This window comes from Sinohyriopsis cumingii, chromosome 15 (genome assembly GCF_028554795.1).
Source record: "Sinohyriopsis cumingii isolate HCF-2022 chromosome 15, ASM2855479v2, whole genome shotgun sequence".
Taxonomy (NCBI): Eukaryota; Metazoa; Mollusca; class Bivalvia; order Unionida; family Unionidae; genus Sinohyriopsis; species Sinohyriopsis cumingii.
The window spans coordinates 78,485,871-78,513,771 of NC_142975.1; the positions used below are offsets into that span (position 1 = coordinate 78,485,871).

Consider the following 27,901-nt stretch of genomic DNA (forward strand, 5'->3'; position numbering starts at 1 on the left):
ATATTTCCTCTGAGGATCATTTAAGAAACCTTATTTAATAATAAATAAATATAGTTGAAAATAGGAAATATACACATGTTTATGTTTTTAATTTCTCATCAAACATTTTTTTTTGCACCATTGAACATATTTTTTTTTCCTTTTAATTTACTTTTTGCTACTAGTTTAAACACACATGTTTGAATCACTGTAGTATTCTAAGCGAAGGACCAAATATTAGCGTAAAAAACAATTGATGTTGGAACGACAAATGCCATATTGCAGAGAGAGAGAGAGAGAGAGAGAGAGAGAGGGCGCGGGGGAGAGAGCTAAAGCAAACAGTGTTCGCCTTGATAGTTTCACTTTATAATATCTTTGTCAAATATATTTACTTCTGATGTGATATTCTTTCTGCATCGTTGTCAGACATTGCAATAGAAGTCTTTGAATCTTTATTTAGCTGGCTGCTTGACCCAAACTGAGTATTATTTTATTACACATATCTTTTTTAGAGATATCAAGCTTTTGATGACCGTTGTCTATATAACATAATGATAGTTGAACATGGCCGAAGATCAAGAGGTAAGCATACTTCAAGTTACGATTATTTGAAATTATTTCAAGTTTAAATTCACTGAATTAACATTATATGCGAGAAAAGTACCTTACAAACTAAACCAAATATTGTCTCCCTAAAAAGACAGTATAATTCATGCTTAATATTTGTATATTTCAATGAATATAGTAATTTTACACCATTTTTTAGGTTAGAACGGTGCAGTGAACTGAATTTCTAGATTTGTAGCAAATCTGTGCATTTGATGTTTTTCAATAGGCGGTTGTTTTATGTGTGTTTTCTTTTGTGTGTCTTTTGTAATATTTAATTGCAATATTGTGCGAAAGAAGAAAGGATGATGATGTAATTGGTTTTGCCACGCCTAAGCATTAACTTTCACAAGTGCAAACATATATTACAGACTAATATCAATAGCACGTACAAAATACACGTTTATAGGAACCATTACTTTAAGAAATTTAATATAACAATCCTTAAGCTGTTTGTCGTTAGTTTTATTTTTGGTGAGGGGGGACGTTTGATGGGGAAATTGTATCAAATATTTAAAATGAAAATTGTAAAATTCATAATGGCATTAGAGTACATATGTCTACCTCTTAAATAAAAGAATTATTAGATTAGTTTATGACATGTTTGTTTTGTTGTTAATTAATGACTGTACTGTTTTGAATCATCACGTCTTGCACTTTGTTGTTAATTAATGACTGTACTGTTTTGGATCATCACGTCTTGCACTTTGTTGTTAATTAATGACTGTACTGTTTTGGATCATCACGTCTTGCACTTTGTTGTTAATTAATGACTGTACTGTTTTTGGATCATCATGTCTTGCACTTTGTTGTTAATTAATGACTGTACTGTTTTGGATCATCACGTCTTGCACTTTGTTGTTAATTAATGTCTGTACTGTTTTTGGATCATCATGTCTTGCACTTTGTTGTTAATTAATGACTGTACTGTTTTTGGATTATCACGTCTTGCACTTTGTTGTTAATTAATGAATGTACTGTTTTTGGATCATCACGTCTTGCACTTTTCATAACGTATTTATCTGGAATAGCAAAAAATCAATGATTCAAGACTTCAAGGTTCACGATAAGTGCCTTATATTCAACTTTTTATCTTTCTTACCATTATGTACGAATCAAAAAAAAAAATTGGTCAAAATAAGGTTGATATCAAGATTATCTTAAAGGATATCTCAAGACGCCACCACATAGTTAAGTAAATCATAGGTTTTAGAAATAATTTTAGTCCTATAAAAAGCAGAAGATCCCAGTTTCCGACATGTTTTATTACTTTTATGGTTGTGATAACATCAGAAGACAATGGTGAGGGTAATGTGGATGGATATGGAAAGTTAGTCACCACTGTCTATCTAATTGACAGACATCAAAATGTAATAGACAAATTGTTAGGTGGCACTGGGACATTGATATACTGCTGTTAGACAATATGCTAAGCTAACAGAGTGATACATCTAATAATTCCAATGATAAATAGACACTGAAACTGTCCATGCATACATACATAATCCATACAATTGGACAGATACATTTGTTCCCAGTCTATCATCAACTTACAAATGAATTTCATGATTGTTGGGCTTTACAAATGTAAATTGTCAGGTGAACTGCAGGAAATATTAGATAGGTGACGTTTGAATAGCTTGGCTTCTGAAAAAGCGTAACACAAAAGGCAACTCTTGCGGAAGGTAGGTCTGTCCGACAGTGTTAGTCCCTTGTGCATTGAGATGAATATCTGAGTTAGGTTCAAACCTATTCTTCTATCAGAATGACAATTTAATTAATCCTAATATTTGCAAAAGCAAAGAAACAAGTTATATGTGATGTGATTTTGATTTTTTAACTTAGCTTTAACAATTTTTCAGCCATATCGCTACGATGTCTGCAATGTGGCAGTTTATTGTGATGTCTAGCACTGGGGCATCATGCCACAGACATGTAGCATGATGTCCCACCCAGTCACATTATCCTGACACCAGGCCGACTAGTCCTAACACTAACCTCTTAATGCTAAACGCCAAGCGAGGCAGCTGTTAGTACCAATTTTTAAGTCTCTGGTATGACTCGGCCCGGGATCGAACCCATGACCTCCCGCATCCGAGGCGGACGCTCTAACCACTAGGCCACCGGAGCGGTAAACAAGTTATAAATTGGACCTTTAATAGTTGGTGAAAACATGACAATTTCAGAGGAGAAACTGTACAGTTAACTCTAGCAAAGATTCTAAATATAAAGACGTTCGTCCTGTTGCTAAAGTCCATAAAAACAATGCAAGTCCTGTATGTTCAACTTGCTACAAAAAAGGCTAATTTGATTACGGCACTCGGTATACCGATAGGAATTAAAAATCGGTTCTTTTGACAACGTTCATTCTGGCTATCAACAGAATTGTTGAGCCGCCTTCGTGTAGGTCCGCCACTACGGCTGTCACTGCATCCACACATGCCGCGTCGCAGCTCGCCCATCACCGTAGGACTTGGGCACGGGTGACTACATAATTGACTTGCGCGTGAGTTGGATTAAAGTGAGGGAGAGTTGCGCTGCGTCGGCCTCGCTCTCTCGTCCAGGCCCCACTTTGTCCAGTTGCAAGACGTAGTCAAACGGCTGGAATGGAGACCTGATGCATTGGATGACCAAGGCGTCCTACGTGTCTTGCCGTGCTCTTAGCGCTCCACATCGCTTTGCTGGTTCCACCTTACTGCCCACTGACCAGCTGGTGGTTCCTCCGCGCAGTCCGCCGGGTGCAGTCTTCACATGCAATGGGTGACAATAACTATCTGACCGAGGGTTTGAGACCCGTCGTTTACACATGATACTTTCATTACAGTCTACACTTTTGTATTGGTGTTTACTCCTTCGATACCTGACTTAAATTGTTTCAGATAAATGGATAACATAGATAAATTTATTGGCATGGCTTAAGTGTGATATATAAATCTCTGATGGATTCGTGAAGATAGAAGATCAGTCGCTGTGGTAAAAGATGTATCCTTCTCCCCGAAATATGGACCTACAAAATGTCATATGCATCACTACTTGTAGTTCTTCCATTGATGGCATTCACCATTTATCATAGGATGATTATTTATAATATGTCTGAGGTAATATTTTGGATACAAAATTACCGTTCTGATAAAACTTGATAATTGCTTTCAGAAACATTATTTTATTGTGTGAGTAATTCTAGCAGAAATTACATTTTTGGTCTATGAAAGATAAAATCAGAAGATTATTATCCTTGTGATCTCAAGCGCGTTTTTAGTAGAACCAGATTACCGTCATCTGCAAAAGTTTTTTTTTCAAAAAGCATAAATTTAACCTCAAAATGAAATCTAATAAACTGATTATTCTATATAAATTCCCATTGTACATTTCCATGCAGGTGCTTAGATGTTTAAAAAAAACGCTGTTCTTCATAAGTATTCGAAAACCTTTCGCATTCAATCATCTACAGCTTTTTCTTTTTCGTTTTGCTAACTAGTAGTATCATAATGGATGCTTATCTATCACGACTTCCCAGCCAGAACCCCTGTGGAGTTAAATTACTTTGACGAATGCATGTTGACATGTTATGCAATTGTTTATGTGTATCTGTATTGATGTGAGAATGATATTCATAAAAATAGGGGTGAAAACCACGAAAACAACAGAAAGAGCAAGACAATACATTATGTTCACCATTTTGTTCCCATATTTAGTAAGTTAAGTCCAAAATATGCTACTTTGTCATGATGTAAACAGTTCTCACATTAAGGTACACGACACAGTTACCTCCCTTTCTAAAGAGGAGTACATACAACACTGATATATAGAAAAAGAAAGGAAATATAATGAAGCTAATGCATAAATATTATTTAAATGCACACGAAGAAACAGAAAAGGAAAATTGTTGTTGTTGTTGTATGGTTTAACGCCATTTTCCAGCACGCGATAGGTTATACATGGCGGCCAGTATTAATGGTGGAGGGAGAACTCGGGAAAACCCAGGAAAGAACCACCGACCCTCGAGAAGCTACTGGCAAGCTTTCTCACATGCACACATTGGTTGAATCCGAGACTCGAACCCACGCAGACATAGGTGAGATGGCAGTGATCCGTAACGGATAGCGCTTTAGACCACTCGGCCACTCGGGGCCTCCGGAACTATAATATATGTGGCTGACTGCACCAATTTTGTTTTATCCTTTTTCCTTAGGGGACAGGGCCCAGTTTTTATGTACAAATGTAATGCCGCAATCAGTGATGAAATACACAAGTGAGGTTTAAAAGGTCCAAATGTTTGGATACCTATAGTAAAACAAAGCATAAGTTTAATCTCCACTTGACCAAAGAAGTCAATGTTAGTTCATAGCAGAAGAAGTTTATGCGCCCCAACCCCAAATTTATATCTGCAATTTTCATGTTCGAATGTCATTTTTCATACCAAGTGATGCTCACAGTACAAGCACAAGCCCTTTTCCAAGATGACAATTCCGCAAAACAGTGTGTACCAAACAGGCTGATGCAACTGAAAATAGTTGTCATCTAAGTCGTTTTGAGATATTCACTTTGCCCCAAACCCACGTGTTTACTGATATGGGATGCTAGCTCTTCTGCTTAGCCGACTATTGGTATTTCACTATCAACATACTGCAGAGTAATTACGGAAGGTGTACATGCCTGAGATGAATTTCAAGAACAGCACAATCCCGAAACACCTAGTTCACAAATATAGTCATACTTTTAAATAGTAAACAATAATAGCTGAAAAAGTCACACCATAGCCTTAAATTAAGAAATTTGCCAGGGGCCAATTTACGAAACTGGACCCTGCCACCTATTGTACTTATGGAAATTTTACATGTTCTAAGTCTCTTGCTAACTAAAGTGACCTCTCCCTTGTGCCTAAAACTTCACCCTGACTTTGTCTAATATACACCACCTTTAGCATCTATTACAATTGGGAAAATGAATGTTGCCCTATTAGACAATACCAGCTTCTGAAAGTGCAATGTATTAATTACGAAATAAATAAAATGTGAAAAAAAGGTGATCAGCTCTTTCGTTTACAATTTACCCCTGAAAACCAGGAAGTGAAAATGACAAAGCGGAGTTAGCATTTTTTTAAGTGGTGCACACCTGAAGTGTGGGCAAGCTGCATACTCTGTAACCCTTAGTACATCCATAAATTATGCACCAAAAAAATTAAAGGTTCTTGGAACAATACCTATGATATACAAGGTCATTTTTTAAATATCTAATATAACCAGTAATGAAACCTGGTGAAATTCGATTTCATTAAAATTCTAACTCTATTCAAAAATACGAAACTGTAGAGCGCCTCCTTTATAGAAAATGTTTTGCAGTGTGCGACAAACGTGTCCTACATTAGAGGCGAAATGGCGGCAAGAAATGACCTGGACGTAAGTCTGTCCGCCAATATCTTTATATTAATAATATCTTTCCTCCTCTAATTCCTGTTCCATTTTTTGTAGGCTATAATGACATTTGCATGGTGTTTGTGGTATGCTAATAATCTGTGCATTTGATTTTTGTTAAATGGGAGACTGGTTAAGTTTAAGTGTAGCAATCCACACTGGTTGAAGGGTGTTTGTGTGCGTGTGACTTGGATTTTTAACGTGGCATTAACAATTTGTCAGTTATATTGATACGATTTCTGCATTGTGAAAGTTTATAGTGATGTCTAGCACTAGGTCATCATGCCGCAGACATATAGCAGGATGACCCACCCAGTCACATTATCCGGTCACCAGGCCAACCAGTCCTAACTCTAACATCTTAATGCTGAGCGTCAAGCGCGGCAGCTGTTAGTACCATTTATGTAAGTCTTTGACATGACTCGGTCGGGGATCGAACCCACGACTTCCCGCATGCGAGGCGGACGCTCTAACTAGTAGGCCACCAGATCTGGTTGAGGAGAAAGTAGTATTAGTTACAGGCTGTTGAAAGTTAGCGTTCAAGTTTGGATTTAATTTTATTATTGAACAATGAAAAAATTATGAAACTTAACATTATACAGATAATTGCAATTAAGAAAATCTAAAACAAAATTGGGAAATACTATTCAATCTCTGGCTCCTAAGAAAATGTATCACTGACTGGTACACACCGCTATCATAGGGAACATAATGCAAATATAGTTGTTTTGTGCCTTCGTAACACAAAATATGTCCCAATGCTACCGATGTTTAATAAATGCAAGAAAGTCGTCTTTTTAGTCTAAATTTACAATGAAATATATTATCCCATTAAAGTATATTTAAATGTTTGTTTAGGGACAATCGCATTCCTACTCTTGCTTGCTATATTTAATAATAATAATACTAATAATAATAATGATAAAACATGAGTATTAAACAAAATGGCCGCTATCGCTTAACCGGCTTGAAGCATTTGTTCCGCTTTTTAGTGTCATTTTCATGATATTTGTGCTTGTTGCCTATGTTCATCTAAGTTATTGTGTTCATTTTATGTATTTTCTGTTCAATTCGTATGTATTTCTTCATCTCCTTGTTGTGGAAATGAGAACAATTATACTTTTTCTCAGCTGTCTTCTCTTTAGTTTTTGAATAAACCACCATCACATGATACTCGCCAGTTAACCCGTTTATGCTCTGATGGACCCTCATTAATTACTTTAAATGATCACCCCTTGGCTCTACACACTACATTGTTCTCTAGACTAAAGGAACTGAGAGTACATTGATCAATACCTAAATGTAAATAGAAGCGAAAAAAAGAAACGTTGTTTCAAAGCAGGCCGACGTAGAACAGGAAGAAGAATTCCAGTTTTCTCCCTTATTTCATCTCAACAATTGAAAATTCGACCGTTAATGTAGATAACCTCATTAAAATCCCTATTAATTCGTGAATCTTTGAGTTAACTATCCAAGAGATGCCTCTGCATATTGCATTATTCAATGCCCAATCGGTAGGACTACCGGAAAAGCGCACATAAATAGTTAATTTTATCAATGACCAGAATATTGACGTCTTTTTCCTGAGAGAAACATGGCTAAAAACATCAGGCGATGAGCCTAAGTGTGCGGATTTAACACCCACTGGTTACTCCATCGAGTCGTTTCCCCGTAACTCTCGCGATGGTGGAATTGCTGTCATCACAAATAACTCCGTGATCAAACATCTTAACTACACCACAACATTCAGTTTCAACCACACATCGATTAAAATAGTCCAAACCACACTCACACTGAAGCTTAGGTCAGTCCATTTTTTCTGCCTATACCGCCCTCCTCCTTGCAGAAAAAACAAGCTGACTGAATCTCTCTTTTTGGAGCAGTTTCCGAATCGCATGGAGTATGGAAATTTGATAGGTAGCAACCTGATTATTTTTGGAGATTTCAACTTTCACTTTGACTGTCATAGAAACCGAAACACATCAAAACTCCTAGATTCCATTATTGTTTTCAACCTCAAAAAGTCAGGTAAACAACCCACCTATAAACATGGTCAGTTTAGACTGGATTCGTCATAGACCTGATGATAACATTATACGGTCCTCCCTGGTATCCCATGACCTTGCATCAGATCACCTCTACATGATATGCCATCTTGACGTATCAGTCTCTAACCCCCCACCTTTGTCTGCTACTAAGAGAAACGTCCGTATGATAAATAGCACCAAACTAATGCATGACATCCAAGCAAACCTAACAACTTGCTTACCTCCTAAAGCAGAACAACTCAGTAACTGCATGCGTTCATTGCTCGACAATCATGACCCAGCTACCAAGAGCAGACTATCAATTCAAAAGTGTTCTCCATGATATAGCAGTGTTAGGGACCAGCTTCGCACTGCTAAAAGAGACCGTCGTAAAGATGAGAGGCTTTGGCATTCCACCAGACTCACTATTCATAAGCAAATCTATGAAACCACTAAGAAGAATGTCACAAATAGAGTCCATGCAGCGAAATCAGCCCTCTACACTACTAAGATCGTCGAAAGTTCCAGCTGCAACTATCTCTTCGAGTTTAATAACAAGCCAATGTCAAGGAACAAATGTACACCACTTCCAACTACCTTATCTCCAGTCGATCTTCCGCACATGTTTGCTAACTTCATCCGTGAGAAAGTACAAACAATTAGAGATAAGCTTGACTCCAATTTCAGTTGGTATAAATCATTTGAGCGTCAACCATTAGCAGCATTTGAACCTGTCTCCATTGATTTCGTACGTACAATCCTGATGAAGAGTGCACCAAAGTCATGTGAACTTGATCCAATTCCAACGTCACTGTTGCTTGAGTGCTTAGATCCCGTATTGCCTTCACTAATTGATGCTATTAATATCTCTCTTTGATCCGGGGAATTCCCATCAGTTTTCAAAACTGCCATTCTAAAGCCTCTGCAGAAGAAACCAACACAAAACCATGACGATTTAAAGAACTACCTCCCAGTTTCTAATCTCCCATTCATATAAAAAATCTTAGAAAACGTTGTTCTATCCCATCTTTAGCAATGTACAATCTGCATATTACCCTTGCCACAGTACTGAAACTACTCTTCTAAAAGTAGTTAATGACATTCTCTTTACGTTGGATAGCGGAAAGATTACAGTCCTCTCCTTCCTTGATTTGTCTGCAGCATTTGACACAATAGACCACGTTATATTACTTCACCGTCTCCATCATGTATCTGACATTCATAATACAGCCTTACTCTGGTTCAAGTCCTGCTTGGTCAACAGGACACAAATTGTATCTACAAGTGGAATACACTCCAGCCCAGTTGATTTATGTTGTGGTGTTCCACATTGGTCTGTTCTTCAACCTGTTCTGTTCATTCTATACACTCAGTCGCTCTCAAGTGTCATAGATCATCATCTAGTGTCTTACCAATTGTACTCAGATGACAGCCAAATATACAAATATAGCCATTATATCTGCATTGGATAGCGGAAAGATTACAGTCCTCACCCTCCTTGATTTGTCTGCAGCATTTGACACAACAGACCATGATATATTACTTCACCATCTCCAGCATGTATTTGGCATTCATGACACAGCCTTACTGTGGTTAAAGTCCTACTTGGTCACCAGGACACATATTGTATCTGCAAATGGAATACACTCCAATTCTGTCCACTCACTCGCTCTCAGGTGTCATAGATCATCATGCAGTGTCTTATCAATTGTACGCTGATGACACGCAAATATATAAATCTAGCCACCCAACTGAAGTTGATTCTACCATCCAAGGTGTAGAGAGGTGCATTTCTGATGTGAAATCATAGAAGACATGTAACAAGCTGCACATGAATGATGATAAAACTGAGGCCATTCTGATCACAACACAAAGACTTTCTTATTCAAATCCTTTACCTCAATCAATAAATATCAGCAACACCAACATTACATTTACACAATCAGTACGAAACCTAGTTGTTACTCTGGACAGTACTCTCACATTGCACCAACATGTCATGAACATATGCAAGGCTGCATATCTTGAGCTGAGACGCATCAGTTCCATTCGCAAATATATTTCAGTTGATGCCCCTCAAACACTTGTATGTTCATTTGTACTTTCAAGACTGGACTATTGTAACTTAAATCTCTCTGGTTCATCTCATTATCTGCTCTGAAAACTTCATAAGTTCAGAACACAGCTGATCGGATCATACGTAGAGTACAACAATCAGAGCATAGCTCCCCACTGCTATGTACGCTACACTGGCTATCCTTTCTACCCAGAATCAAACACAAACTTTGTTCTCTGTGCTACGTTTCACTGTCGGACTCTAGTCCAACATACCTATCCGACCTCACCCATGTGTACACACCAGCAATATACTTACGCTCCACTTCTGACAATCGTATACCCATTATTCCCACTATGAAAACAAAGTCATATGGACAGCGTTATATTGCATACCAGGGCCCAGAAACGTGGACTGAATTGCCCACTGAACTTATACACAAAGACACAGTGATACCATTCAAAAGTACTCTCAAAACTCACTTATTTCGATTGCAAAAACAAACTTAATGACCTAATAATGTTTCCTACCTTAAATATTCTCAGCATGTTTGTATGTTTTCATATGTCAGGTTTTTTTGGGGTAATCATATCATTATATTTGATTTTTATCTTATATGTGTTGTCTAATGTTGTAAAGCGCTTAGAACTTCTAATGATTAGGCGCTACACAAAGTCCTCATTATTATTATTATTATTATTATTATTATAATACCATAGACTGCAGGCACAAATTTAAATAATTTATACAGATTTGATATATCACAAAGAATACCATATCGTTTCTCTGGATTTATTCGATTTTGCAAGGAAAAGAGCCAGATTAAAAAGAGATGATAATTATTATCAGTTCCTTTTTTGTAATGATGTGTTTCGTATACTGCATGCCCAATTCTACTACTACTACTACTACTACTATTAATGCATGAACTCTATTCCAGATAATATAGTTTTTGGTGGTTTTGTAACCTCAATTGTAGCACCAGCAGCACCAATTCTTTTAAATAAATGTGATTGTCTAAATGCAAGAAATGCGGGTTGGTTTCAGTCTAAATTTGCAATGAAACGTATTATCTTATCCAAGTATATGTAAACGTTGATTTAGGGGCAATCTAATTCCTAATCTTGGTTGCTTTATATAATAATAATAATAATAATAATAATAATAATAATAATAATAATCAGTGGAAGAATAATAAGAAGACGAAGATCAGCAATAAGCATAATGCTAGCAATAGCCGTAACAGCGTTTGAAGTACTCTTAGAAACATTTTGATACCTTTACTAGAGAGCACACAGCTAATTAGTTTTAAAAATATATCAAAACTGAATAAATTACTAATTATTGAATATGTAAAACTGTTTGTTCTAGTTTGTAATGAATTTATTCAAATCATCCATTCAAATTAAAGTTTGCTGAAAATGGGCATTGTGAGATTAGCTGATCATACATGGAGCAATAATCTTATACATAACAATGACAAAATATTATTATTAACGGGTAATTGATTTGATTAGCTTAACAAACATCGGTAAAGGGAGAAGCTTACATACATTACTAATGATGTAATGCGCGTTGCCTGTAACATGAGGCACCACAGATACACGAGGGAATTAAAATTACGTCGTAGTTTTAGATATGGCGACACTCTAACGACAAACGGTAATAGCAATGTTATAATTACCCATATTTTAATCCTATCCTAGACCAATATATTTTAGAAAAGGGATGTTACTCAACGATTATCAAAATCAAATAAAACTCAAATCCGTCCCTGTTTATTCACAGAGTTTTACTGTACTTTTCAATAGAGATATTTATATCTTTACGATTCAGTTGTATGTATTTTTATGTATCTAACTGCATTTTATTCATACCATATATGCAGTTTGTCATGCCAATTATGTAATTGAGACTATAACAAGAATGTCAGAGAACGATTGTAAATATACCACAAAGAATCCCACATTACAAACGAGCCAAATTGAAGATGTACTAATTATTATGGTAATGATGTTTTTCTTATACATCATGCCCAATAATACTGCTACTACTACTACTACTACTACTAATAATAATAATAATAATGCATGCAGTCTATTCTTGAAAATATATATTTTGTGGCCTCGTAACATCAAATGTAGCCCCAGCAGTACCGAATTTTAAAAAATAAATGTATATGTCTGAATGCAAAAAACGGTGGGGGGGGGGTCAGTCTAAATTCACAATATCTGTTTGTGAAATAATGAGGAATATCCGAAATAAAACTGGATATTCAACAGAGTACACAGTGCATGAATGAAGTGGAATGGAATAATTTCCTGTAATATCCATCAATATGTCCTACAACTGTATTCGCAGCTTGGCACGTTCACTTTGGGTGTATAGTAGATACTTCCACCCGCTTTTATTTACTAGCAACCATCGCTAAACATTCCATTGACCCAGCTATTCATAAACGACAATCCAATAACAACACTCTTCTATACCACCACATACGCGCGCGCGCGTGTGTTTGTGTGTATGACTTTAGATTTGTAACGTAGCTTTTATAATGTTCTGTTATATCAGTACGATGTTATCATTATGGCAGTTTATAGTGATGTCTACCACTGGTGAACCATGCCGCAGACATGTAGCATCATGTCCCACACAGTTACATTATCCGACACAGTCACATTATCCTGGGACCAGGCCAACCAGTCATAACACTAACCTAAGGCAGCTGTTAGTTCTATTTTGATATTTTCGATATTAAGTCTAAACCTCAGCTGTAAACCCATCGTCGCCACATTGTAATAAACGTTTCTCTCTAAATAAATGATTTGCTCAGAATAATTTCGCTATGAAACCTCGCCTTCCACATTGGTCGATATATGTACATTAACAGTTTACTTGAAGGCATTTTCTTGACAATACTGCTACGTTCGCTTTTTAAAATGAATAAATGAATTAAATAATAATAATAATAATAATAATAATAATAACAGGCACAATTTTTTTCCATATAGATTCTAAATTCTGGTATGGTTTGTGCATGAGAGTGATGAGAGGAAATATCCTGGTATCCTGGATCGTCTGTTAAAACACTAGTGACTGACAACCCATTTTACCCTGATCAATTACTGTAAGAGTTATTTTCCTTACTTTCTGTTGATGGAGTGCCCTAGCCTGGTACCCTGGCCTACAACATGCTGCTCCACATACAAGGCATGACATCCACCGTTAAATGGGCGATACCTGTGGAAAATTTAAGATGGCACAAGTAATACAGTAATGTGTTGGCAATAAATACGTATCATTAATTCAGATATTTTCAGCTGTTTTGCCACCGGCATTTAGTTGTACGAGTCACAACTATGTTACCATGTCAATTAAAGAAGTACCGAGCATTTGTTTAAAGGATCATTATGCAGTACTTTGATTTCCAGACAGTTTGCGTGAGTTGCGGAAGCGGGGGTCCGGGTGGCGGTGAGAGTTTGTGAAATCGTATGATTATTAGTTTTGTTTTACATCCAGTTACAACAGTTTAGAATACACCTATGTTCATGTCATTGAGCATACGTGTAAGTTTTATAATGTCATAATGGAAAAGATAATAAAAGGTGGGGTTGAGGGTATTATGCTGGTAATACAATATATTCCAATTTATGCAATACATCTTTTTGGGAAGTATGTTTGATCAGAATACTATCATGCAGGAACTGAATTGTATGTACGACATAAATCTCCAGTGTCAACCTTAAAGTGTGGCCATGAAGGAAGAAAGTAAAGGCGGTATACTAAAACCTTAACTTTTATCCTCCAAAATATGGGCATAAATCATAATACATTCATCATTATTTGCAATACTGTTCCATTGGTGTAATTTACCATTCATATCCATTATGTTTATTTATGACATCTTGGAAGTGTACAAACTCCTGTGTAGGCAATTACTTTGAAGAATGCGGGAAGATTCGTAATCAAATGTTTTATGTGTCTATACTAAAATATGAAACAGCGAAGAGTATGCATTACAGACAAAGGTAGTAAATATTTACGATAAGTTCAGGACAGATATCTTCAACGGAAAATTATGTTCAAGAAGGGAAACATTTCGAGAATTTAGTTTCTAATAAGCACACACCGCAAGACAAATCTTGCAGACTCCAAACCGATCCATCGAGGGCAGTCTCTCGTGCACTTGGATGATAATGGGCATGAGGATGAGGTTCAAGCTGCTGCTTCTGTCATACTTACTGATCAATTAATCCTAATATTATATCGCACAAACCGAGACCTGAAATACAAAAAGTATTAAAATAAAAGACAAATGATACTGATATACTTTCGATACACCGTAAAAAATGACATTTTGAAATGAAATCTTCTGTTTACCTCCTGTTAGTAATCCATAAAAGACATTCCTTTTCATTCAGTTGCTAAAGTTAAAGTAACTCAGATTTTGGATAGGGCAGTCGGTATACTGATGGAGACGAATGGTGGAATATTTTGACAAATTGCTCTATCGAAAGAATTGTTGATACACTGCCTTGACGAAATCGTTTTTTATACAACGAGAACAAAATTGCATATTTGTCGAAAGAAACAATGTCAGATGAAATTAAATGTGCATTCGTTTACATGACTGATGAACCATGAACAAGCAATGAACACACATACAGAATAAACATAACAGTTCAATAGTTATCTCATAAGATACAGTTTGTTAAATCATTGTGTCCAAGATACTCTCCATTTATTTTAAATCGTTTTTATACTTGACCCTGGAATTATAAACATTGAACAACAACAATGACACATTCCTTGCTACATCTTAATTGAGATATATAAATCTCTTGCCAGCTTTACAGTGGGCCTTGAAGATTAAAAGTAAATCAGTGTACTAAAACGTTTGTTTTTCTGGCCAGAGATATGACCCTAAAAGGAAATATTCTATCACTATTTGGAACACTGTTCCATCAGTGGCATTCACCATTCATATTTGTTTATGATTTCTCTGAAGTGGATCTGAGCCTACGAGTTAAATTATATAGAAGAATGTGTGACAACACGTAATGCAATATTTTCGTTGTCTATAATGAAATCAGAATAACATTCATTAAAATAGGTATGTAGAGCTTCACGCATTAAAAACAAGGAAATACATTGCTTTCCTATAACCACTAGCTAGTCCCAATATACTACTTAGTTCTATCTTAATGGTGCAAACAAAAAAAAACCTCTGTACCAAGTCCTCCATAAAGGCTTGAAATTGAAGGGTATGGGAAAAAGAAAGAAGGTAATATCACGAGACTTATGCATTATAATTGCTTCTATACCTACATACAAAGGAATACAAAATAATAACATACGTAGTAGGATGCACCAGTAAAAATAATTGTATTAAGCAGTTTGTTCAAAACAGTGTCTCTCAAATTTGGATAGATATCACGTCTTTACAAAATCATCTAGTAAAAGAAAAGTATAGGAAATCACATTTTACAAAAGATAGCAATGTTATTACATTTTAGAAAAGTGACTACTTTGCAGAAATAATCTTTTAATTTGTATATTGATTGGTTAAGACGACATGTATTTGTCGAAAGATCTATCATTGTGTGCAACCTTAGATGCACCTTGTTTCATGTCACCGTAATAAAAGCGGGGAAATTATTTAAACAAATTATCAAAATTCATTAACAGCATTGCTTGAATGACAAGAGGGGACTTTGGAGTAGCACATAATAAGGAAAGATGAGATACTATGTTCAGATTTAATTATGAAATTTGTCCATTGTATAAACAATTGTTGTTAAGAAAGGTTGTCGAAAGTGTAAGAAGTTAACAGAAAGCTACCGTACAGTTAAGAAAATAATGTAGATTTGGAAATGAACTTCTGGTTGTTCTAACAGCAGCAACACATAGGTGGTCTGGTGAGTGGTTGGTTTGTAATCACCACAGTCAAGCTGATTGAGAGAGATCAAAGTCCAATTAACAAACTTTACACCAGTTGGAACATTGATTTACCGCTTTGTGTGACCCATGTTAATCTCACAAAATGATATATCAGATCAATACAATTATCAATGATTACTGATATCGATCACATAAATACATACTGTATTTGTATACAGAATTTCTGCCCACTTTAAGCTGACTTTAAAGACTGCTGAAGTATACAACATGATAGTAAATATTGAGCAATATTGCAGAAGCTACACCTGTCCGACAAAATTAGTCTTTCAGGATGAAACGAGATTCTAGCTGGTACTTCCGTAAATATGACTGATCAATTCCAAATATTCTGCCTCACAAATCGAAACATTCTATAACAACAAAAAACAAGCGATGCTGATGAACATTCAATACTTCGTAAAAACATGACAATTTGAGAGGGAAAACTGTAGTGTTAACGGCATCAAAATTTCTGAACTAATTAGAGTGTTGCAGTCCAACAAATGCGACAACCTTTTCCTGTTGTTGAAATCCATAATGGACGTGTCATCTGTCTTTACTCTTTTGACTAGATCAATTGATATACTGATATTAGAAAATGATCTACTCTTTCGACAACTAACACTACGACAAATGTACAAACTGCCTTGAAGAAATCAAATTTTGAAACAACGTAAACTGGTATAGCAGTAGAAACAATATAACAGGACAATATCTGTACATACATTTACAAGATTGCTTAATCACGAGCGTGCAAAGGACGTATATACAGCATAAACCCAAACAGTTTAATATTTACATCATATGATTCACTTGGTTCTACTACTATTTACAACACATTCCCTCGCTTTCCTATGGAAACTGGTCCTAATTTCAAATGACTCTAATTTCAAATGTGGGGCAACATAACCTTTTGAGAGCATCTTGATTATAATTTCGTCCATGTTTTGAAAACAAATACAAAAATAATTACTTATGTCAGAATTTGTTTGTGTAATTCCTACATTGGTAAAGCTTTTAGTTCGGCTTTGATTTTGTTTCTGGTTTTGTCCGTGGTTTATATGGAAAACATTTTCTGCTGACTGTCTTCTACGTAATCATAGCGAGGATGGCTCGAAATTACCAAGTAATTATCTTTTATTCCAGTCAGGTGCAATTTCAGGGTTAATTGTATTGCATCGAAATCACTTTCTAGATAATTACTTAACAAACTGGAACACAAGAAAATGAGTAAAATTTACCCTAAAAAACTGAGACTACATGTTTGGAAATTATATTGAATAGAGGTCAATATGGCTGACTATAAATCTTAAAGTTGATATATTTCTTCGGGTAATCTTTATGCCATGATGGTGATCACTGTATATACTCCATGTTAAATAATAATAATAATAATAATAATAATAATAATAATAATAATAATTATTATTATTATTATTATTATTATTATTAAATTAATAATAATAATAATATTAGTAAGAAGCAGAAGATCAACAATAATAACTAAAATCGTGTTTTCAAAACTTCTAGATTGATTTTAAACACGTATACTGGCCATCTATTTGACTTAATAACTATATCAACACAAAAACAGATGAAGAATATTTGAATATGAGTAAATCCTTGTTTGAAGTTGCAACGAATTTATTCAGATCAGCATTTCAATATGAATGATGAGCGAAATTTTCACATAAATGTAAACCCACCTCTCCTATATCCTTCCAGCCTGGACAATAAGCTAAAGGAAAATCATGAAACCTGGTATTTGTTGACCTTTTGATATGCCGATAGTGTGAGATAGGTGTTAGAAGTTGGTTGTTGAATATTGCTTCATAAAAAGGTCACAACGCGAAAGTTATTTCAAAAATTGTCAAAATACAGAGATTTGTTAATAAGTGCTTCCTCATACGAAGACGATAGTATTGTAAATACTTAAAAAACTACTTACAATAAGTATAGAAATATATGTGATGGCAAGAAAGCATATATTATCCTGTAGGAATTCGAGAAGGCGATCTTTCTTACAAAATGTTAACGTTCTTTTCATAACAATCCATGATAAAGTGCGCTACAGAATTTGCATATAGAATATTGTATAACGTACGAACGCATAAAAGAACTCAAAAAATATCTCCGTGTGAGGTATTAAACAATCTCTTTAAAAAATCAATAATCCGTTATTATAAATCACATGCACCCGATGTTTTTGCTATTACCTGTGATAGGTTACCAAAACTCAATAACTTCCGGAGAATTGAACAAAGAATCTTAAGAGTGCTAAAATCCCATCTTGTTTCTACAGTCAATGAAATGTCAAACACATTTCTGTCTTTGGTATAGCATACTAATTATAAAGGATCATACCCCATTCCTATCGTTTTGACAGTGTTTTTGTGATTTGTTGATCCGTATCTGGTTTTGAATCGGTACCAATTAGTGACTCAATCGCTCCCCACTATACAAAGTAATTGGTAATGAATAGCTTGCCCACTAAACAAAGTTTGGAATTTATGTTACAAATGAAGCCATATACCCGCTACTTATTATACAACTTATATAGCTAATAATCTGGTACATAGCATATCTGTCTGTCTGTCGGTCTGTGTGTGTATGTCTGTCTGTTTGTGTCTGTCTGTCTGTCTGTCTGTCTGTATGTATGTATGTATGTATGTATGTATGTATGTCTGTATGTATGTCTGTATGCATGTCTGTCTGTCTGTCTGTCTGTATGAATGTATGTATGTATGTATGTTATGTTATGTGTGTGTATGTATGTATGTATGTATGTATGTATGTATGAAAATATGGTGGACATTAAAAGTTAAGTTCCATAAAGACAAAAATAGAAATTAAAAAAATAATAGCCCTATAAGAAAAAATGTAAAACTTGTTACTTTGAGAAAACTGTGTGTAAATTAAAAAGTGGCAAATAAAACGTCGTTTGATATTGTGTCAAGTAGGGTCAAAGTCCGTTTTATAAATCGCATTATTAGTATTGGTGGTTCCTATAGGGTATGTGCGTTTTTTGTATTTCTGGGCCAAGGCTCAGAGGGCTCTTTCAAAGAAAGCTTCAAATTCATTTTGAAAGATTTAGGTTTATTTCTTCTTAGATACAGCCAATTTTTTGTTTTCAATATGGTGAACTATCAACTCCTCAGAAATAAATAATTATAATTTGTATTCCAAAAGGGAAAAATATTACTATATAACTGGCTACCTTTATCTGTGCTAAATACTACTTATAAATTTGCGTCAGCATCTATTGTCAACAGAATTAAGAATTTTCTTTCCATCAAAACTGATAAACTGAGATGAAACAGCGTTCATTTCTGATCGATATATAGGAGGAAATATATTAAAACACATGTATGCTGTAATGCAATACATAGAGGAAAAGAATATCAATGCTCTACTTGTCGACTTTAATAAAAGATTCGAATCAATTTTATGGACATTTACAGATAAAGGTCTTAATTGTCTGCATTTAGGCCCAATGATAAAGACAGGGATTGAATTTCTTTACGAGGATATCCAATGTTGTGTCACTGTGCACAAATCGCCATCCTTATCGTTGACATTGAAAGGATTGCCGCCGTTTGGATTGGGAAAAAGAAATATAGAAAAGATAAATGTTGTCATAAAATCACTTATCTGGGAAACGTGTTTTCATACTGCTAGGCGTTAGGTTCACAACAAACAGAGAACATATAGAATTAAACTATTTAGATATAGTCGAAAACAAAAATGTATGATCTCGCAATGATCAGTGAAAATTGTTTCACCTTTTAAAAACAATTGCTTGCATGGCGGCTTGCTCTGTGGAATATAAAACACTTGATCGTTTGTTAATCGAATACATCTGAAGTATGTGCAAAACAACTAATTTGTTTAAAAATAATATATTATCTCTATTTTTCTTTCTCTCTCTCTCCGTTTTTACATCGGCGCTGTTATATTCCATTCAAATTGTCTTCTTCCAGTCCCATTTTTTTAAAATTATTGTATGAAAAGATTTGAAAGTGTTTAGTAATCGAAAGATACGTTTAATTAATTGCTTAATTATGTGACTATATCATATTCTTTCTTAGGTAGACTGTGGGATGGTGCCCCCACCCACAGCTATCCAGGAATGTGGTTTAAATATTTAAAAAAATAAATAAAACAAAAGATTTTCATGCATTACCAATACTTAACCTACAAGAATATAACTGGAACGTTGTTTGGGCTAATATATGGCTCAGTAGGAATTACCATTACTGCAAATTCTGGTCTATACTATATGATAATTTAACATTAACGGTTATTAAGCTCTACAGGAATTTAGCATGGAATGAAATCGTATCAAGACTTTGGGATTTTGTCTGACCAACACTTATTCTGAGTGAACAATACATATTATGACTAATGAGTACCTATTTGGACTGATTAGGATATAGCATCTTAGACTGAAACTAAATGTGTTCGTGGCTATGTCAGAACTCTCATTTTCTCTGTTCGCGTTGTTTGTGTGTTGATGTTTCATTTGTTAACGACTAATACCTATATCCTAACTTCTTTCATCCTTTATGTTTGTAAGGTTAGGTGTTCGATTGCAATTGTGTGTGTTAGTGTCACTTGCCAATGTATTACGCTCCCTCATCCATTTTGTGTTTGTTAAGTCAAGTGCTGGATTGTAAATACTTGTGTTAGTAATCATCACTTTACTTTGCTTTCCCTAATTTGTTTGTTTGCTTGTATATGTGTATTTGTCTTTAAGAACGTAAGAGTAGGCGTTGGTCCTCATAACTCTTTCCCAAATGTGGCTTGGTAAGTTAGACCGTGTTTTACTCATTACCATATATTTCCTTCATCCGCTGTTTGTTTGTATGAATGTTTGTCTTTAAACCGTGTGTTAGTGACAATTACCTATCTCCTACTTACCTTAACCCATTTGAATGTAGATGAGGAATTTATATTGTAAAAATAAATAATAATCTGCACATTGCCTTGAAATCTTACATTGCCATATATTCCTATAGTGATCCATACTATTAGATATCCATATCTGCGAAAAGTAACCAATACAGTTGCTTGAAATATATATCCATCATGGCACCATTTACTACTCGCGTTCTCTCAAAACGTCCAAGATTTGCTCTGGTGGTACATCATGATGGAGTTTACTAATTAAATAGGAAATTGGTTGCATCTCGCATGACAAGGGTTTCTATTTCTAATTTTTTTAAAAAAACCATGTAGTTATTGTTAGGATTTAAACTAAACTTTTATCTGTTGCATGATTTAAGATGACATACAAATATTTCAACGTTCATTTTGGTTAAATAATATTTAAGAAAGGAAAAACAAATAACTGCTGTGTAAATAAACTCCAAGTGGAAACAGTCTCATCGGTGCCAAAAGAAGGATAATAAATCAGATACGGGAAAGATAGGGGAAACCATGTGGTTAATTTGCACATAAGACCATGAAAGTCAAAGGATATTTAAAGGCAGTGAAGTGTATCGTGAAAGAGATGGATAATGATATGTTGATGTGCAAATATAGTTATGTAATCAAATTTAGTGATTTGTCAGTATCAAAATAGTTTGTACAAATAACATACATGGAGAAAATATATTCATAATAATAGGGTGGTTACATTATATATTATGGTATTTAGTGTTAAAGATAGGGCTGGGAAGTGCAGCCTTATGGTTGTGAAAGGCAGTACAATTCATTGGTGAACATGAAAATATATACTTGACTAATATAGTATGGGTTTGCTGCATGTACTAAATCTACGTTTCATTTGGTTCAATAACTTTGTGTATGCTTATGTGTTATGATAATTTATACAATCGAACATCGTTTGTTATTAATTAATTTACGTACTTGAATCATTTATTTGACGACACTTTCTCGAAAATATAATTCCTAGTCTTGCTTGTTTTATTCAGTTAATTAATCACTTCGTCATTTAATTTGTATGCCATTTGTACATGCTAGACATATACAATTGATAGGGTTTGTGATAGTTAATGAATATGTGCTTTTCATCATTGTCAATTTTTATTTATGTTTATGTTTTGCAATATTTAATGTATCCAACTACCTTTGTTGTAATAATCGAGTCAGGTTTGTGTACCAATTTTGCGAGAAAAAAATCGAAGATGTAATTCACCACTATTCAGAACTAAATTAGGGACAATATTGTTCGCCTGGCACAATATGGTGACGGAGGGAGTTAAAAGTAGACCTTTTCAGTTTCAAGATTCCATTAGACTGAATAACCAGCCGTTTACATTGATGTTCACTACTACCACTACTATTATTTATTTTTTTATATTTTTATTATTATTAAAATCAATTGATTAATTAATTAATTTGGAAGTATATTATCACAGTAATAATTAGTAATAAATTAATGTTAGATTGTCGTCTCTGTAATAATAATAAAAAACAATTATTATAATAATAATATTAATATTAATAATAATGTACGTATGTATGTATGGATGGATGGATGGATGTATGTATACATGTATGTTTATATGCATGCATGTATGTATGTACGTACGTACGTAATAATAATAATAATAGGCGACCTGTTCCAAATGAACAGTCTAACTGCTTTGCGAAGAATTCACGATGTGAGCGGCACTGAGATTATACTTTGAAGTGTATTCTTTGCCCACAATCTAGTCGTCATAGCTGAGTAATGTTGTATGAATTGCATGTTGAGTCTTGTTAGACCATTGTGTCGAAATAGGTGGTATTGTTAATATACCACATGAGGTAGGGCTTTATTTGCGTGATTGGCTTCAATCGATATAACGTCTTGAATAGTTGACAATGCGATAATTCCTTCTACTACATCCATCTCTCTCTTCCTTGTATGTATGTATGTATGTATGTATGTATGTATACATCGCTTTCTGTGGGCATATCACCACAAAATTAACTTTACTGACTATAAGGAGCCCATTAAATTAAAGTATCAAAAGTACCAGGTAAGAAATTGAAGATACAAAAATCAACATATAAATAAATATCCCGAAAACAAATAAACATACTAACCGCAGAAACGCTTTATAATATCAACCATACTCTTGTTAACATTTAGTTAAAGGTGTGTATACTTAAAGAATCCTCAAATATGAGATCTTATAAGGGTCAACATTTGTCATAAAACCACATTAGTAGTATCAGGGGTTCCTATGGAGATCAATGATATTATCAATACTTAGTCGACATGAGGGAACCTGGGAAATTAACAGTACGGCACACTAGGAGTATGTACGAGATTTAACATTCTGCTTTACACATATCAACATCAATAAACCGAATATGACTAGTGGAGAAGTTAAAGCAAACATTGCTTACGCCACTGTAGAGTCCTACGGGAGGCAATTAACATTACTGGGGAGTTTGGGGTGTGAATGAGCTCATATTCGAAATAATATTTCTGGACCACACCTGTCATGTGCCATATGGAATTTTACAGGCACAGGATGATACTATGGCCTATGGGAAGTATGCACATGTTCTAGATTACCAACACGTCTTCGGGCTGACCAATAGCTATAGCAAATTACCGGTATCTATTTTGACTGAACTCACATATTCTGTTACATTTTAGTGATGTGTTTTAGTGACTATCGCGTTAGTCCCTTTTCCTGCGACCGTTCTCTTTGAAATAAATAGGTGGGTGATTTCCTTGTTAGTGACCATTACCTATCCAATACCTTCCTCATCCATTTTGCCTGTAACGGTGGATGGTGGATTCTAACTATGAGTATTAGTTACCATTACCTGTCTACTACCTTCACTCGTCCATTTTGTATCTGTAAGGGGTTGATAGATGGCATCGTTCGTTGTTGGATTGTAATAGTATTTTTTTAGTGGAAAAGAAACTGTACCTCCCTAATGCGTTGTAGGCTTGTATGTGCGAGCGTTTGGCTTCAGTAAAATGAGTGGGTGTTTTGGAAAAGGTGTTATATCCTTATAACCCTACCCGATACTTTAACCCCCTTTCACAGTATCATGTATGTGTGTATCAGATATCGTCAGCAAGGGTAAATATGACCAGCAAGTATATATTTTAGTCAGTAACATTATGCCTTGGTCAGAAAAATATGTACGTTATTAACACCACACATTCCTTGCCTTATTTTATCCGTGTGTTTGCAAGCGTGGGTGTTAATCTTTAAAACGTCTTTAAGTGATAGTTATCAATCCCCCTACCTTACCTCATTAGTTTGTTTGCATATATGGCTGAATGTCTTAAAACCGTATGTTAGTAAACATTATCAATCATTTGCCTACCTTTATCGATTTGGTTAAATGTGTGAATTATTTATTGCAAAATGAAGAATTTATCTCCGATTAGGCGAGTTCTTCTCCGTCAGTTACTTGTACAACCCAATTAAATTTAAATATATTTATGTATGCGGTCCTAATGTGAAAAAAAATCACATTATGCTATTACGTCAGCAAATGTGTAATTATCGTTTTAGTCAGTTAAAATTGGTAATTGTCTGTCAGAATAAGCGTTCGTCAGTCAAAAATTAAGCCGGTTTGTCCACAATTGGTGTTGGTCAGCCTGAATAGTTCGTTTCCGATCGGAAGAGGTATTCAGCAGACATTTTGATAAGTTGTCTGTTATTAGAAGTGATTTATGTAATGTTATAATTTCATTTGTGTGGGTCCCAAAACGGTACTGAGCAGCAGATGCTCAGTTCCTACAGGTATGAATATTTAATGACTGATGACTGTCGATTTAAAGTGGGAGATAACCTGTGCTTAGTCATCTAACTACCTAGGAACTAAAAAAAATTCTTTGTGTATTAGAAATCTGTGTTTATATACTGTTATTATGATATTTTTTGACAATTAGAAGTAAAGAAAGCATTATTGGAAGTTTACTATATAATGTATTGTATTATTCAGTTAGATACGGATAAATAGAGCGTGAGAGCATCAAGTTTTCTTTAAGGATTTAAAGAAGTAGGTAAGAAAATATTTTGTTTTGTTATAGTTGCAGGCGAGGGATCTTAATCAAGAAGATGAGGCGATGCATATAGACGCTGCAATTCGTCCTGTGAGGATTGATATTCATCCTGAAGAGGTTTATATCTATGCTTTTAAATATGTGTCAATATTATATATATATATATATATATATATATATATATATATATATATATATATATATATATATATATATATATATATATATATATATATATATATTGTATGTATGTGTCTCTGTTGAAATTATTGTTTTATATCTTAAAAACATAGCAGTATTTCCGTGATCTACCATCATAATTGCAAGTGGCCGTTTTATTAAAGAATGTGGTCTTTATGACATATGTTGGCGCTGTGAATTGGGGTTTTAGCGTGATACCTGTATCTTATTGTTAATATGCTTTTTAAAGTATGTTATAACTTTACCATTTTATATCATATCTTATAGAAGAGTATGTTTATATTTGATTGGAATGCTTTATCATCTATCAGATTTAAAAGTTTATAACATGTTTTGCTTTCAAAGTTGAGAGCGTATTCTTAATTGACACTATATAGCCTCAATATCGCTGATGACCACTAAACATTATGATGAATACATATTTAACTGAATTTCCTTGTTTATAGGCCCAAGAATTTGAAGGACCTGGGGTGCTGAATTTAGGAGGAACAGAATCCATTGTTGAGGGGACATATTCCCATGTTCCTAACAGGAAGGGGAATACACACCCATTTTCCACTTTGATTGGAAACACATTGCCTATTCACCTACCAGATGGGCTCCATTTTCAGGAACATGGAGTTGACGAACCTGAGTCGCTGAATTTAGGAGGAACAGAGCCCATTATTCAGGGGAAAGGCTGGGACATCAGGCTGTACAACACGCGTCAATTGACCAGTACAATTGGAAACACTGTTAGAATTCCACCCTCCGAAAATCTTTTCTTCCATCCATATATTCGTATTCCATCGTAACATATAGTTATATTGTTTTCGCTTTATCTATTTCTTGTAAAATGGGACCATATATTATCGAAATACTATTATTCAAATGTACTAATATGGGCTCAGAGCATATAATATGAATAAACTGTTTCCATGGTCATTTTTAGTGTATGAGTTTGTAATTATTTCACAAAAATTCGATATACACTAACTCAGTCTTTCTATAGTGCAATTTGAAATATTCTTGAAAATAAATGCAGATAGTACAATACAACAAGTCGGACAGTGAAAAAACACCAGATTTGATTAATTGAATAGAATTATCTCACGCACAACTACTTCGCCTTGAATGGAGCACAGAGAACACCAAATTGTTGCAAACTAATCATGGGGAAATGCAGATTGAACGGTTCGCGGTTAGGTTTTGCTGCCATATATGACGTATTATTCACTCTGACGTATTAAGCACACATCTTTCCTCTCTTTGAATTCTCATCAAGTATGACAGTGTAATTGACTTTAAAGTATGAGTCTAGAGGAATATGAAATCAAATTAGTGCTATGGATATAACTCCTACAATTTGCATGTTACCCGAAACTGCAGTGCACCGTAATCTCTAGACAAAGGTTCTTCTGCACCTATGCGTTGAATTACTTGCTGAGATCATAGCATTTCGATTCGAACTATGATAAGAAAGGACAAGATAGTTCATATAATAAACTGTATAAATCTTTATAAATTATAGTTGCGTGATAAGTCAAAAGATCGTACGGATGCGGCAGGTCGTGGGTTCGATCCCCGACCGAGTCATACCAGAGACTTACAAAAATAATACTAACAGATGCCTCGCTTGGCGTTCAGCATTAAGAGGTTAGTGTTAGGACTGGTCGGCCTGGTGTCAGGATAATGTGACTGGGTGGGACATCATGCTACATGTCTAAGGAATGATGCCCCAGTGCTAGACATCACTTTAAACTGACACATTGCATACATCGTAGCGATATGACTGAAAAATTGTTAAAGCTACGTAAAAAATCAAAATCACAAATCACATATTTCTCTACTTACTTTGGCTCGGTGGCTTGGTTCTACTATTTTAGGATAAGGAGCTCCTTTTCATTTGGCGTTATGGACATCCTGATTATCAGTGTGGTTTCCCTTGACAGATTTTACATGAACTTTCACTTCTATATATAGAAGATTTATGGTTTCAAAGAGGCCCAGAAAGGTCATTTATAGTCTTGATCAACAGCAGGCAACAACGCTTTAATCTTCATTGGTATTTTGGATGAGATGTTTTCTCTTTCACAGAATAGCAAGTCGTACACCATGCAATCGTTGAAGGACAATAAACTAGATGCAAATATGCTTCACTAATTACGTCCTAGTTGTTGAGGTGCTCGTCGTCACGCAGGGTACACGAGTTACCACTCAGCCTAGAACCTTTTTACCAAACTAATCTGTCTGGAGTATTTTTTGTCCACGACGTTCTTTTGTCTAAATATTTGCAATGCCAAAATATGATTTACGGACAGATAGGTAAATGGTATGCAAGAGTTCTCGGTAGCTGTGATCGGTATTTTCTCCATGATTATATATTAAATACTGAGATCATTATTAATGGAGGTTTACTTGTACCTGAGTTTAGGACACTTGTTTCTTATTTTCAAATTCCTGAACTTCTTGAGAACTTAGAATGTTGTAGAATGGAAACTGACTGTAATCCTGTCTCTATTAGTGTGTCTTATCCTTTACATTAATGTTGATTCCTTCAAAATTCCTCCGCCCTAGCATTTGAGGTGGAATAAGTTATTGTGTTCAGACTTTAACTTGAGTTGATTTTTTTAATATAAATTATTAACTAAAATTCGTTAATACTTCTTTGATCAAAAATCACTAATTCGGAATTATAGTTAATTCATTC

At 34.8% G+C, this 27,901-nt stretch overlaps 1 protein-coding gene and 1 long non-coding RNA gene across 5 annotated transcripts in view; one reads left to right on the forward strand and one right to left on the reverse strand.

Moving 5' to 3' along the window:
- Positions 1–27,901, reverse strand: part of LOC149782134 (uncharacterized) — a 55,322-nt gene that overhangs the window by 15,367 nt on the left and 12,054 nt on the right. The window contains exons 1-3 of one of the 4 annotated variants that reach the window (XR_016414241.1): positions 18,239–18,320; positions 14,212–14,364; positions 13,230–13,322 (exon numbers count right to left, since the gene is read on the reverse strand). This is a non-coding gene — a long non-coding RNA (uncharacterized LOC149782134). Of the gene's footprint in view, positions 1–13,229; positions 13,323–14,211; positions 14,365–18,238; positions 18,321–27,901 lie in introns of those variants that run through there. The other 3 variants (XR_016414242.1, XR_016414240.1, XR_016414243.1) reach the window with 3 other exon arrangements.
- LOC149782135 (uncharacterized) lies at positions 340–26,081 on the forward strand. The gene is made up of 3 exons (XM_089933576.1): positions 340–561; positions 25,039–25,128; positions 25,659–26,081. Exons 1-3 carry the CDS (start codon positions 544–546, stop codon positions 26,004–26,006), a joined length of 456 nt encoding a protein of 151 aa, XP_089789702.1. The 5' UTR covers positions 340–543; the 3' UTR covers positions 26,007–26,081.